Consider the following 14,919-nt stretch of genomic DNA (forward strand, 5'->3'; position numbering starts at 1 on the left):
ACCAGATGTTATTCGATTGTGTAAGACTACTGAATATTGTGGCCAAAATATAATATCAAAATATAGGACCTCTGTGTGAATGGGGTCATATTTAAAAAAATAAAACCAACTAAAACCACATTTACATTGTGTAACTGAGTCATGCTTTCATTTTAAGTGACATACTATGTAGGTACGCATCACATACACACACTATGACCATATTATGAGGTGGAAAAATGAATTTAATTTAAATTAATTAACTTCCTCTAAACACCCTAATCTTACCAAATGTCCAAATGTAGCAAGTCACTGTGGACGTCATCCACTTCACTATGAATATAAAAACAAAAGAGAAATGCTCACGATATACTCCTCTTGCGTCATCATCACAAAAGGTCAAAAACTGCCCAACTCACAAGACAAAATGCTCGTCCCAGACGGGATTGAGGGTCTCCGGTTTGACTTCAGTCACCTGGATGCACCTGGCAGGTAGCGCCTCCTTGGTGCTGGAGCGTTTCTCCAACTTGTCTTTCCTCTTCCTGAAGCTGAACTTCCTCTCCTTCTTCTCCTCGGGTTCCCGCGAGCTCTGACCCTCCAAGATCCCCAACATGCAGTAGGGGTCGCTGTAGCCTGGACACACAGCAGATTCAGATTTAAACACGCAATGGACTGATATCTGATAGTGCCGAGCAAATTCCACATACACACCAAGCCGTACAAAGTCGGATCGGTGTTTATGTCAAACTGCTGAAATGTCTCAGTTTGGCCAGGATATGACCATAAAAATTCTGCACATTCTATGGACGCAAATGACATGCTATTAGCAAATAAGAGGTAAACAACTTGACTATTTTTCTAATCGCGTGTAAAAAGCTTTTCAGTGGCACGATGGAGACTATTAGTTCTGGCCAGAGAGAGGCCATTTAGTACTTGAAGTGGCTTACCATTGGCGTCCTTCGCCAGCAGATTCTTGGCTTTCAAAACAGAAGCTCTTAAGGAAAAAGTGGCTCTCTGTGGATGAGATGCACTAAATAGCTTCAATGATTGAAATCATGAAGAAGGCTTTTCGTGTATGTGAGTGTTGTTGTTTTTTTTTTTTTGCAAACGTTTGTGAAATTCTGCATCAACGCTGCCTGGACTCACCTTGGATTCTTGCACTTTCTGGAGTATAATGTCATGCTCCTCCTCGCAAATATCAAACACCTTTTTTCAAGATGGATAGAAAAGCAAGAATATTTTTTCATGAGCTCTTGGGGACAAATTCTACGCACTTAGAATACAAGCCGCACAAAACAAGCCTGCAAGAGCTTGGCATGACTTGGGAATAGATGTCACGATATTACGTTAGGTTACGAATACCTTCAGGAGGTAGGCAAAAATCTCCTCATCACTCGTCACATGCTCTGACGAAGGGACCCCCACTCGGTTGACGATTGTATACACAACCTCCTCATAGAGCAAGTCCAGCTGCATGGAGAGGGGCGGGGGGCAGGGCCGGGGGACACACAGAATTGCGACACTTAAAACTCATTCACTCCCAAAGATGTTTTTAAACGTCTTTTCAGACTTGGTGTAGAATTGGCTGGTACCGAATGAGTTAAGACCCACTTTCTGATGTACCGTTTTTCTTCTTTCCGTCATTGCAATTTCAAGTGTGAGGCAAGTAAAACAGCGGAGTTAACAAACCTCCATCCTGCTGGGTCTGTCCTGGATAAAGGCCTGGTCCACATGTTCTTGTGGTGGTGGCACGGTGCAGGCTCCTCTTTGGCACTGCGATGGGATCAGTCATGAGGAAAACTTTAAAGTCAACATATCGAGGAGGACATTATGCGGGCTTCCTTTACATGTAACAAAACAAGAAATTGCTGCAGCGACACAACTGCGTCGAAAGGCTCGCAACTCTGATCATCCGCTGCAGACATGTTAATGTCCTCGGAGGAAATTGAGCGCCAAGCTGTTGCTGAACTGAAAGCAATCACGATGCCACGTTTGGATGATGACAAACTCTTTGTCAAGATGCTGATAAATCATCAATGCGCTGTGAAGGCTGGAAGTGAAACATCCACCGCTGACGGCAGCTCGTCAGTGACCAACTTCCAAAACAAATGCTGGCCCCGTCTGTTCACAGACGTCACGGGCTGCGGCTCTGCCCACTCGCACTCCTTAGTTTGCATGCTGTCGTTGGCCTGCAAACAGATGTAAAGTTGGAAGTCGGGCGAGAGGTTACCTCAGCCTGGCTGGCCTGCAACATGTTCTCCTGTTTCTGCAGAATGGTATTCATACGCTCAAAGAACTCCATGCTCTCTTCGGAGATCCTGCCAAGGAAACGGGGGGGGACGAGTTGATGAATGGGGTGTTTAGAATGACTATTTTGTTTTTGATTTTGAACAGATTGGCTTCCTTTTACCCAACGTTGGGTTCATTGTTTTGACCCAGCAGGGTTGAAGATTGGATGTGGGCAAATCACGGTCTGAGCGACTTGCCGCGACCATTCCTGAGGTCCTCCAAGTTGCCTTGGTCTTGTTGTCCTTTTTGCATTCAACTTTACTTGTGAGGATGCTATGTTTCCTAGCCGTGTAAGAAATACCCTGGTAATGTTGTCAAATGTTGTAGGATTCGACTCGGGCATCTGTCAAAGAATGTTTGAAATGTTCGTGAGATCTTTTCCCAGTGCGTCACTTTTCATGTTGTTTTGTTTTGTGTTGAGCACTTCAAAGACATTGCATGCCTGTGAAGTGCTAACAGCAAAACAACAAGCTCCGCTAATTGGTTTTTCCTTGATCTGTGGCGAAAAATAAGATGTCTTTTTTTCTTTTAATGAAACCCACATGCCAGAAAGTCTAGCAATGATCCAAAGACTAGTTTGACGCTTCTTCGATTACAATCTCTGCCCAATTAGACTTCCAAAAAAAATTAATTTTAAATTGGGTGACTTGGAATCAGTCTTTAATTTGCTCAACTCATTCAGTACCAGCCAATTCTGGACCAAGTCTGAAAAGACGTTTAAAAACGTCTTTGGGAGTGAATGAGTTTTCAACGAGGTGTGTCAAACTCATTTTTGTCATGGGCCACATTTTAGTTACCGTTTCCCTTGGAGGGTCGTTATGACTGAAACCAAATAAAAAAAATGTCAATGACGGTTTCTTCAACTATTGTTTAAGTTAATCTCCTGAGGGGTTTGGTTACAAAAGGAAATGTTTACAATATGTCTCTTATTGATTGAATTTTACATTTTGGTCGAGATTTGAGCAAGCATTAAGGAAGTGGACATGTTTGATTTGCCTTTGCGGGCCACATAAAATGATGTGGTGGGCCAGATCTGGCCCCCGGGCCTTGAGTTTGACACCTGTGAGCGAAACTATTAAAATATGTTACTATTCAGTCCAAAGTGTTAAACTGTATCCTAATGTCTATTGGACTAAATGTAGTCTGAGAAAGTCTGATGATTCTCATGACAGATGAAACTGGGCTCCACTAATTTGATCCACCATGGCTGTTCTCTAGAATCTGTTTTAATAAAATGAGCACAGCTGTGTGCAAAAATGCAAATCACCCCCCCCCCCCCCCAGTATTTATTCCGGATTTGAGAGAATTCCCGGACTCCCGCAGGCCTCTCGGTCGTCATGGTGATCCACGGTGGCACTTTTCGAAAGCAGAGAGGGAATATATGGATAGAGTAGGGAAGCTCCAGCACCTTGGGAATCCCACTTGCAAACCCTTTCCAAATCTCTCTCTCTCTCCCCGGCATCTTTCCACCACCCCTGCCGACCTGGATGGAAATCACCTCTGATCTGCGCAGCGGCAGAGCGCTGGGGATCAGCCCTTTTCCCCCCGAATCGCTTGCCACTCACCACTTTCCCATTTCCCTCCTCATATTACGCTGCGGTCAAGCCAGTCTATGTGAGGACCCCCGTCACGCACTCTTTTATTGGCGCATCGCAGCGGGCGTATGGCAGCACAATCCTCATCGCCACCCGCCGACTCTCGCCATGGCGGGGGTGAGCAGATGGCAAACCCCTGAGGTATTGATGAAGACTAATGGCAGCCATGCTGGGAGAGCTGGTCGAGCTCCTGCCCCTTGACCCCCCCAAAAAAGTGGACTTGTTGGGCTAAACTAGCTGAAATATTTGACTGCTCAACCGGGTTGGAGTTAAGATCCGTGGAAATATTCCTGCAGATGGATGTTGGTTCGTTGGAGTGTAGTTAGAATGAGTGAGTCTTACTAAAGGATTGCTATTGTGGTATTACAGTTTTTGTAGGATTTTGTTTTGACGTATACAGTACAAATGAGCTCCACTCCATCATCTTGCTGGCGCTTTGAGACCCTCAATTCCCTCCACATCCGCTCTTAATTGTCGTGGGCAGAAATCTGTTTAGTCTTAGTGTTGAAGACATTTGGCAAAACATTGTTGAATCTTTTAATCCCAGCTTTTGAAAAAAAAAAAACTTCAAAAAAATAATAATGCCTGATCCGACACAATGAAATAAACACACTTCGATAATCATTCTTGCTCACCAGAAAAAGAAAAGTGGCTTGATGTTGCTAGGAAACAGGTTCTCATGTTGTTTTGAGTCAAATGTATTTCCCCGAATTCATTCCAATGCTTCAATTACATTTTTTTCCCCCCGCAGTCCGGGCTGGCGCGGAGATGGGAAGCAAACACGAAGACGGGTTATTGAAAAAGCAGAGGTGACAAGCGGCCACTGGTTTTTCAAACGTCAACATCAAGTGGCAGCACGTAAACAGCAATTACTCATGCGCGCATCACTGTCGGCGAGAGCATGAAAGACCATGCGATGCTTTCTCATCCAACATCATGCTTGTTTTGTTTTTAGTTTGAAAGAAAACCGATTGTCACACGCTTGTCACTTGCATCGGATCATCAATGTGCGTGACAAGCACCAACGCAATACCCTCGACAATTTTGACACGTTGGCGCTCTAATGACATCATTGATTAGTTTTTTTTGTTTGCAACGGCCTTCACCCTGGGCGGGTTGAACCGGCTTCTTCCTTGGCGCGCACGACATCCCTGATCATGGCGGCCCAAGCGCGGCGATCCTGTGCCAGGTCAACCGACAGCTTCAGCCAGTCCTGGTTCCACCGTCTCAGACCCACCACCAAGGGGCCGGAAAGATACGCGAGGTCTTCTTTCATCGTGGTGGCCCAGGTCTTGACTTGTCCACCACGCCGCTTGCGCCAGGCTGGCAAAGGAGCAGGAAGGAGAACATCCCTGATCAACTCGCCCTCCTGGTGGCGTGCCGCATGCCCGAACCAACGGAGTCGACGTTGCAGGAGACACGCTGGTAAGGGGCTAAGGTGCAGGCAGCGACGAAGGTCAGCAGTGTCGACCCGGTCCGATCGGCGGCGGCGGAGAATACGGCGGACGCAATCGTTATCAAAGACTTCCAGCTTGCGCTGGTCAGCCACTCTCATAGGCCAGGTCTCACAGCCATAAAGCAGGATGGTCCGCACGATCGCCTGGTAGACACGCCCCTTTGTCACTGCCGAGATCTCGCGCCGACCCCACAGATGGCGTTGTAGGCGCACGAAGGCGGATCTGGCAGCCCCGATGCGATGCACGACTTCTGCTTCTCCTTGCCCCGACGGAACCACAGAGCAGCCGAGATATGTGAAGGAATCAACGTTTTCCAGGGTCACGCCCTCCAGTGACAGCGACCGTTGGTCAGCTGGGTTGGTGAGGGAGGACATGATCTTGGTCTTCGAGGCGTTGATGCGCATTCCAACGGTCAGGGCCGTTCGATGGATTTTCATCAGCGCGTTTTCAACTTCCTCGAACGTGTTTCCAAGTAGAGCGATGTCATCTGCGTATGCCAGGTCCGACACTGCGACATCTCGGCCGACCCTCACTCCCTCAAAGCCATGGAGAGCAGTGTTGAGAATGTGGTCGATGGCATAGTTGAATAAGGTTGGTGAGAGCGCGCAGCCTTGTCGGACACCCGACCGCACCTCAAAGGTTTCTGATTCGCTGCCGTAGGCCCGCACTATGATGTCATTAGATGTCATTCATTGGCGCAAGCCAAAAAGAAAAGGGCTAACCGTACCCCTAAAATAATGAGGACTGACTCAGCGTTGAATGTTAAATCACTTTAGTGGGCCGCTTCTTTCCCCTCTATGGAGGTCCGCGCTCCCGGTGCGGTGATCCTCTGTGCGGACACTGTGCAGTGACACAGAGCTGGCAAACCTGCTAATGAGATCGCGGCAAAGCAGAAACGCAAAGTGGGAAGTCCACCTCTGCCGACCGGAAACTGATTGTCGCATCCCAATGCAATTAGTGAACACACCTACGCAAAACTAAAACGATCGACCTGCCAGTCTCCATTGTCACTGAAAGCCTCAGTGCAAGTGTGTGTGTGTGTGTGTGTGTGTGTGTGTGTGTGTGTGCGTGTGTGTGTACAGCGGTGTGAAGGGCTAACATAGATCAGTAGCCTGCATCTAATGACGAGCTCTCAGTATACATGCACGGCGGGGACTCAGTGGGGAGGCTTTTACACCATGGGAAATGAAGAATGACATGCACCGTAGTGACAGTTCAGATGACTATTTAAAGGAGTAACCTCCCACCCCCACAGCGCCCCCCCCCCAAAAAAAATTATAGCAGAGCTTATTGGATTAGGCATTTATTAAAATATTTAATCAGAGTGATACGCGAGGAGATAAACGGGTTGTGCGCGGCACCCGAGGTCGCCTTCCGTGTTAAAAATAAACACGGGCGTCATTACAAGGGAAGTTCACGTCGAGGCAGCAAAGCCTGGGTTTATGTTGCTATGGTTACCCCAGGTTCATACTATTAGTTGTTTTTTTTGGCTGCAGATGAGGATTCAAAACAAGACTGAACTGGTGGTGGGGAGAGGTTGGGGCTTGGTGGGGGGGGGGGGGGTGAGGGGGGAATTTCACCTGTGTCGCTTGATTTGTTGCTACGAGACAAGCACATGGCAAACTTGCATTCAATCGAAATGCAAGACAAAGATAAACAAGGGTCTGTGTGAGTTTGACAGAACGCAACAGCGTGACAGCACGTGTTAAAGGCACGTATTCACGTCATATAATACATAATACATACAATGCATATGCGATCCTTGACAATGACAAAGACCTATTCTTGCATTTCCTTACTTGGCGTCTGAGGGCGTTTGTTTACTTAACTGCAGAGAGCGCTAGGCAACCGTGAGAAGTAATGAGTTTGTTTTTGTACCAATGTAGCAGATGTTTTTTTTCTCATGATAATATTAGAATGATTCCAAGACTGTACTCTTACATACCGATAGGTGTTGCGGAAAAGAGGTGTCCAATTACGATGCAACGCCTTCAGTATTCCTTCAAATGGGGCAACACGCCCGTTGATCAAGTGGCGTAAGGCATCCATTAGAGCAGGCATGTCCAAAGTCCGGCCCGCGGGCCAAATCCGGCCCGCGGTCGAATTTCATCCGGCCTTCGGCCCCTCTCATAAAATCAGTGCCGTCTGGCCAGCAGGTTGGGCGCAATGGAACACGTGTTGCATTGACTGAGGTCTCGTAGACTGGTGAGTGATGTTTCATAGAGTACTGCTTCCCTCTAGTGGCTAAATGAGTAATAGCATTCACTAAATGAGTAATAGCATTTAGACACTAGAGGGCATCACTCACGAGTTAACAAGACATCACTCCGTGTTTATATTGACTGATATGTCATATTTCAAATGATCCTTGCAGTTGTGGATATGTGTATTGCTTGTTCATTTCCCTGTTGTTCGAGGCAAAGGTTTTGGGACTATTGAAAAGTCATGGTGATACATTTTATGTTTCAAATCAATCAATTTGCACTCAGGAGACATCTGTTTAAGAAAAAGTCAAGTGAATAAGCAGTTGCATGTGATATACCTGTTTCAAATGAACCAAAAGAAATTCTTAAGATTGTTGAAATTAAAATAAAAATGGAAATGTGAAACAGACTGGCTTACTAAAATTAGTTCAACAATATTGTTGTTCAATGTAAAGAATGTCAGCCAAGGTCGGCCCCCGACATTTTACCACATAAAATCTGGCCCCCTTGGCAAAAAGTTTGGACACCCCTGCATTAGAGCATAGATCTTATTGTTGTGGCCACCGCGTGGTGTGAAGGTACACGGAGGCATCTGTAAAGCTATCGAAGCCTGACGTTGTGATGCTGCATTGTGATATTATGCTTGATGAGTGCAACGGTGAGTCTGGAGATTGAGAATATAACACCAGCTGCGTTTAAAGAACAATATGGGTGGTTGTGAAGGTGGCGCTGGTGGCTGGTTAAAAACAAATCAGAGGGAGCTTGTCTGTGACTCCTCGTCGTACTCGCGTATGTACGAAGAAAAAAAAAGGCAGTCGCACAAGCTATCATGGATGAAAGAAATTGTCTTTTGTGTGTGTGTGTGTATGAGAAATTGTCAACTTCTGCATTCAACGTTTATTGCACTGGGGGAGTTATTGCCTTGCATAATATCTTCTTTCAATAAGTCTCATTTATAATCTATAATTGGATGTATTATTTACTGGATACTTTATGGGATGGAGTTAATATTGTTATACTTCAATGTTTAGCACTGTATTTCGTTTTAAAAAAAACATTCATTGATTATTATGTATTTGTTTATTTATTTATGTATTTATTTGAAAACATTTATTAGTCTCACAACGGAGAAATTCCCAATTCACAGCAGCAAAGTTATGAAAGGAAGAAGTAGAAGAACAAAATATAGGAGCTGCTGTAAAGGCAGCCACTCTCGCGGCGCCATCTTGAAGTCAAAATAACCAAATCATACAACGCAACACTTTTATTTCTGCCTCCTCTTTGTTGTATGAAGCAGTTATAGATTTAATTGTTACACTTTTTAATGTCATATAAAATGTATCAAGTCTCGACAAAAGTGAGCAGTTTGGGAGTCAAATTTTCCGATGAGGGATTATGAATGAATTAATAATATAATTGTGAATAGTTTTGTGACAACCTTATGCTTTTTTTTCATTTAAAAAAAAATTAAAAAATTGTGTGCATCTGTGCTTGACTCACCTTCGGGATAAGGGCTCTGGGCAGTGGCTGAGGGGGCTGCCGGCAGCGGGCGGCGATTCCCTACGGCTCCTCAACGACTGGCTCCTTTGCACCTGCCGCAAGACGCTACTCTTCAGGTCCAGGAGCGTGGTCATGGCGCTACACTGCCGGCCCCCCAAAAGACAAGGAGGGTGACAAAGAATTCCGAGGGTTTGTCTCAGGTTTTGTTTTTCTTTAGGTAGTTTTTATTATAACTTATTTTTGAAAAAATATTATTTTTTTGGTATTAGTTTTAGCTTTTTTTTTTTTTTAAATACAGTATATGTGGTCTTTGTGTAATAAAACATGGTCATCATTTTTCGATATGGACGTATAGCAACACCGAAATAATTTTAAAAGAAACCCTGAAAGCTCATGATATTGGCAAAGAAGAAAAACAAAGGACTTTTCGGACAGAAGTAACCGAAGAACGATCCTGTGACCGGATTGTGAGTTCACACATCCAAGGAAGCCACACACATGACAAACGTAATGCCAACTGCTTTCAACACAAAGAAAGGGCCATGGACAGTGACTCCCTGTTCCGCCTCTCGACAGCACCTCGGAATCCGGCAAATTTGCGGGCCCACTTCAACTGCTTCGGTGTCAAACAAACACGAAGGTCAGAAAAGTGGGGAAAAAGCCAGCCGGCGTGTCTCATTAGTTGGTCGTCATCGCCATGGCAACCTCCAACTGCAGTTGAACCCCTCCCCTCGTTGGTAGATCTCACATCGAGCCGTGAACATCCGTCGGACGTGTTGGCCAAAGCGCTTGATTGACAGTCATGCTCATTTCGGTTATTGTCGAAAGAAATCATCCGGATGTTGAAATCAATTTCCCGGAGACACCTGGAGGAGGTGCGTGTTTCATGGCACACCTTTTGGGGCTTCAAACGAAATGCTACGACAATCAGGAACAGGGATTTGGGGGTTCTTAACTCATTCACTCCCAAAGACGTTTTTAAACGTCTTTTCAGACTTAGTCTAGAATTAGCTGGTACTGACTGAGTTAATAAACCCAATGAGAACACTTATTCTGCGTGAATTAAAACATCTGTTAGGATCCTTCATTTGTTCACTTTGACTTTGTGTCACGGGTGACTTTCTTACAATGAATTTGAATTTAATGGGACATTTTATGGCGCGGTGGCTTTTTAATTGCTCGTGTATAAACAGTTGAGCCTCGGGGAGTGCTGGCCCACCTATCAAGTGGGAAAGTAAAACAACCAAGTCAACCACTTGGCACAGCCAATCCGCAGAAAATGTGCCTGTGAGCGAGCCTGTGTCACATGCTCCAGCCATGCTCCCTAAATTGGCAAATATAAATCGGCGGCTTGGGGATGAAGTACTGCCTCCACGGATGAAAATACAGTTTTTGCTTTTACCGTCTTTTTGGCCTCTTGCTTTATTTTATTTTTATTTTTTTTATCCTTGAGTACTTTTGACCAAAGCAGATATCATACATGTAACTGACAGATACTTCTAAAGTTGCACAATCTTGCGATACTGCGTCAACAGTATAAACGTGACACATTAAAATGGATTGTGCAACGTAGAATAGATGCTCTATTTTGATAGAAGCAGACATTCTCAGCAGTCGCTTGTCACGTCCACTTTCATTCCACTTCAAGGTTGCCTTTGTAGATTAACAGAGTTATGTCACCTTCATAACATGGCAGCTTTCTGCAGAGAAGATTCAAATAAAGTCAGATGGATTTAATGAAACCGAGCGGCGCAAGTCAGCTAGCACACGGCGGGTTTTCCTTGCGATATCAACAAACAATATTTAATAAATCAGATCAAGTCGGCCAAAATCAAACCCCCACGCCCCATTTACGATAAATGACGATTTACTCTAAAGTGATCATGTATAATCCCGGGGCCACTTGATAGGATTATACGAGCATCTCCTCATTTTATTAGCATTTAATTATTTTAATATCAACAGAAGGTTGAGGGTCTATAAATACCCGCATTTTATAACCCACATTACGCATTGCTTCGCTCATATCTTATCACGTTTAGTGTAACTTGATGGTCGCATTTGCTTCATTCATTATAATCTCTTCCGATAAATGTCACTCGGGGGTGTGCTTCTGCTGGAGATACCCTCGAGACGGCCACCATTCATTTCAGATAGACCGGAGCTGGATTTAAATTAGATGCTTCCAAGTGTCACAATTATGATTTTTTTTTTCTTTTAAGCGGTACAACTGAGAAGTAAGTCGTGGCGGTGCAAAGAGGAAAAAAAAAAGAAAATAAAGATCGTACAGACCAAAGTTATTGGTCATCAAATGCGATTTTGAAATCGTAAATGCTGACAATTGGCCCCTCCCCCAAAAATTTAATGGTTTTATTCAATTATTTATAGTACAGTTTAAGGGCGGCCCGGTAGTCCAGTGGTAAGCGCGTCTGCTTCACAGTGCAGAGGTACCGGGTTCGATTCCAGCTCCGGCCTCCCTGTGTGGAGTTTGCATGTTCTCCCCAGGCCTGCGTGGGTTTTCTCCGGGTGCCCCGGTTTCCTCCCACATTCCAAAAATATGCATGGCAGGCTGATTGAACACTCTAAAATTGTCCCTAGGTGTGAGTGTGAGTGCGTATGGTTGTTTGTCTCTGTGTGCCCTGCGATTGGCTGGCAACCGATTCAGGGTGTCCCCCGCCTACTGCCCGGAGACAGCTGGGATAGGCTCCAGCACCCCCCCGCGACCCTAGAGAGGATCAAGCGGCTCGGAAGATGAATGAATGAATAGTACAGTTTATTTTCATGCTGATAAATTTGTAAAAATATGTGGGACTTCATAAAAAAAAAATAATAATCGCATAATAAACCACAATCGCAATATTGAAGTGTTACGAAAATACACACTCCACCGCAAATTTTGTGATTTTCAGCTTTTTGTGGGAATCGGGCAATAGGACCTGCAGTGTAAATCCAGCCCGCGTGAGTTTTTGCGACACCCGCACGTCTCGCGAAGCCCTTTGTGTGAGGTTGCAAATCAAGAGAGGTGAGGAAGAGCCAGCTCACAAAGGACGGCTGACAAGATGTACAAGAGAGCCCGAGTGATTGATGGAGACGCCGTTCCACACAGTCAACCCCGGCTCGCTTGAACACTCTTTTAAAAAGTTGACAGGCCACGTCTGAGAAGCTCGGCGAGGCGGAGGTGCCTCGGGCGGGAGCGCCTCAAGCAGAACAATGGCAGCTGCTATTAGCCAAGTGTAATGAAGGACAATTAGCAGAATGGGAGTCTTGAGTGGACGTTGTTTTGAATTAACATCATGAACCCGATTGCCTTCATCTGAATCGGATTAAGAGCAAAGTCATTCCCAGACTCAAATGTTTTAAGATGAGCAGAGCGACAGAGGCAAATGAAGTTTCTAATAGCCAGAGGTGGCGGAAATTTAAAATCAATAGATCTTTGCTCGCGCTCTAGAATTCAGTCCCTTTTAGGCATTCGGTCGTGAAAAAAAACTACATCTGGGTGGACCTCAAACACCCCCGAAAATAATTTGCACACTTTCTTCGGAGTGCCAAATTTTCGCTTAATGTTCATCATAAAACAAAATATGATTGGAATTTTTTTTTTCGATCACCCGCAACTTAACAGGAGGGTTAAGATATAAATGCTGAATAAATACATTGAGGAAGGCCACATTTTGTATTGATCTCATTCAATTTTGCCGGTGTACCACAATACTTTGCGCAACCGTGGAATTAATCAGACGGATCGCAGACTCAGTCAGTCGTAAGAAAGTGAAAGATGCATCGGCGGATGAGATTTTATTGATCCACAACGCTGACATCTGGCAAACTCATCGATCATCCACTCCATTAACCTCAAGTGTCGCGTCTTCCCTGCCACATATCGTCAATGGTTCATTTCAAATGCCTCCCGCTGAGAGAAAGACTTGGAAAATTCCCCCGGTTTGGATCAAAGGTACGTTCTCAAAATGGGAGGAAAAAAAAAAAAACACGGTAGGCACACAAGCAGAGTGGTCATGACTCATTTCCAATATCGAAGAGATAGCGTACACGTCCAATTTCAATTCCATCACTTCAAATCTTATTTTGCGCTTGCAATGTCCTCATAACATGGTAAAAAAAAGATCTATTTTCAAAAGCTGGCTCCCCGAGTCGTTCAACTACGCGGCCTGTGACAGGAACAGAATGTAGACAATCATAGAAGCACCTTGACTGACAAATAAGGAAATAGCAGTCAATAAAAGAAAATACGTCGTACCCAAAGTCGGGTTCCCCAGACGCCGAGAAGTATTTTCCGAAACAAGTTTGTTTTTTTCTTGATCACAATACTCATTAGAAAACATCAGCGCACATAAACAAGTTTTTGCTCTTTGTTTTGGAGGGATCATGTGTGATCCTGCAAAATTCTCACGTGTGAATCATTCCATAGTCAACATTTCTTTTACTTTTCAATAAGCTCAACTATGCGTTTTGTTCACACCGGCAATTTCAACATTATTTCCAAACGGGAGCTCGGTTGGGGAGTAATGTGGCATTCAAGTGCATGTCCATTTTGCTGCCTCTCCGAGTGAAAAATGATGAGATGTTATCAATGCTTCACTGCGCCTAAGTCGTGATCGGCAGCTCACTTGGCGGCATCTCCGAGAGACCTCCCGAAGCGTGTCGCTGAAAGTGAAAATGTTGTCTTCGCTGCACTGAGGGTGGGGTCTCACACACACACACTCAAGCAGGAAGCGGCACGTCGTTTGCAGCGTGGCCCGTGTTGACAGGCAACAGCGGCAAGCACCTGCCTCTCAGGTGAACTCATTTCAATTACAGCCGGGGACCTCTCCCAACAGGATTTCACTCTGTGGTGACAAAACGTGTCTCACTGGTAGCGATCGGGGAGTGGAGTGGGGCGGGGGGGGGTTGTGGGCGAGGGAGGGGATTTAAGCAGCTGCCAGGGGGAACGAAGTCAAGGCCAAGTAAATGCCTTTCTCCCAATATCGGTGCAGACGGCATGCCAGGGAAACGCTTGCTCGCCAGTGTCTCTTCTTTGTGAGCCAATGAGCCTTGCAGGCAAAGGCGCCTTGCCGAGTGTCTCTATGGTAATGGCAGAGGGAAGGGAGCTCGTAAATACAGGTAAATGGAATTTCACAAAAAGGGCCGAGCAGAGCCTTGATGTCATAATGGGCTCGCCTTAACGCAGCCAAACGTACACGCAGTTGGACATGTGTCCGCCCTCTCGAGGGCTTGTAAGATGAAGGAGATATAAGAAGAGAGACCCCATGAGGTGACTTTTTATGCCCGGGTGGTTTCGAGCAGATTCTAAACACAGTTGAAGGAGCCATTAATAGTATAGCGGTTCGATTTGGATCCAGTCTCAGTCACTGACTCATTTGCAATCTTCTGGCGATTGACAGGTGACCACTCCATGGGGTGACCAAACGGTCCGTAGCATGAAAACGAGCACATCGCATCGTGCAAAAACTTTCAAGATCAGCATTTCCAAAAAAAATAAACATTGTTTAAATGGATCTCTGCTGAATCCTCCTTTCAGGCCGAGACACAATGAACCATCAATTCAATTTGGAGAACTTGAAGAGACAAGTGGATCCAAGTGACAGCTCTGTGACACTAAACTCGGACAAAAACAAAAAGCTTCTGCCCGTAGCAAGCATAATGTCTCTGCACATCGTAATAAGTTTTACAATTTCAGAGACAACACAGGATGAGGAAAAGAGTTCTTATTGCTCTTGCAGTATAGTGCGTGGTATACTCAAAAAGAATCTAATTGCAATTTTTGTTCCTCTATATCGCAACTGGAATTTAGTATGTGATTAATTTTGAAGGCCCTCTTCCAATCTACTTTTAAATAAACACATGCATGAAATTTGTCTATATTATAATCAAGAGATT

At 45.0% G+C, this 14,919-nt stretch overlaps 1 protein-coding gene across 1 annotated transcript in view; it reads right to left on the minus strand.

Annotated features, from left to right (window-relative positions):
* Positions 1-14,919, minus strand: part of baiap3 (BAI1 associated protein 3) — a 32,166-nt gene that overhangs the window by 14,425 nt on the left and 2,822 nt on the right. The window contains exons 2-9 of the mRNA XM_052048300.1: positions 9,025-9,167; positions 2,210-2,297; positions 1,669-1,752; positions 1,342-1,449; positions 1,126-1,185; positions 927-993; positions 399-612; positions 268-312 (exon numbers count right to left, since the gene is read on the minus strand). Coding sequence (XP_051904260.1) covers positions 268-312; positions 399-612; positions 927-993; positions 1,126-1,185; positions 1,342-1,449; positions 1,669-1,752; positions 2,210-2,297; positions 9,025-9,158 — 800 coding nt within the window. The 5' untranslated portion in view covers positions 9,159-9,167. The remainder of the gene's footprint in view (positions 1-267; positions 313-398; positions 613-926; positions 994-1,125; positions 1,186-1,341; positions 1,450-1,668; positions 1,753-2,209; positions 2,298-9,024; positions 9,168-14,919) is intronic.

This window comes from Hippocampus zosterae, chromosome 17, assembly GCF_025434085.1.
Source record: "Hippocampus zosterae strain Florida chromosome 17, ASM2543408v3, whole genome shotgun sequence".
NCBI lineage: Eukaryota > Metazoa > Chordata > Actinopteri > Syngnathiformes > Syngnathidae > Hippocampus > Hippocampus zosterae.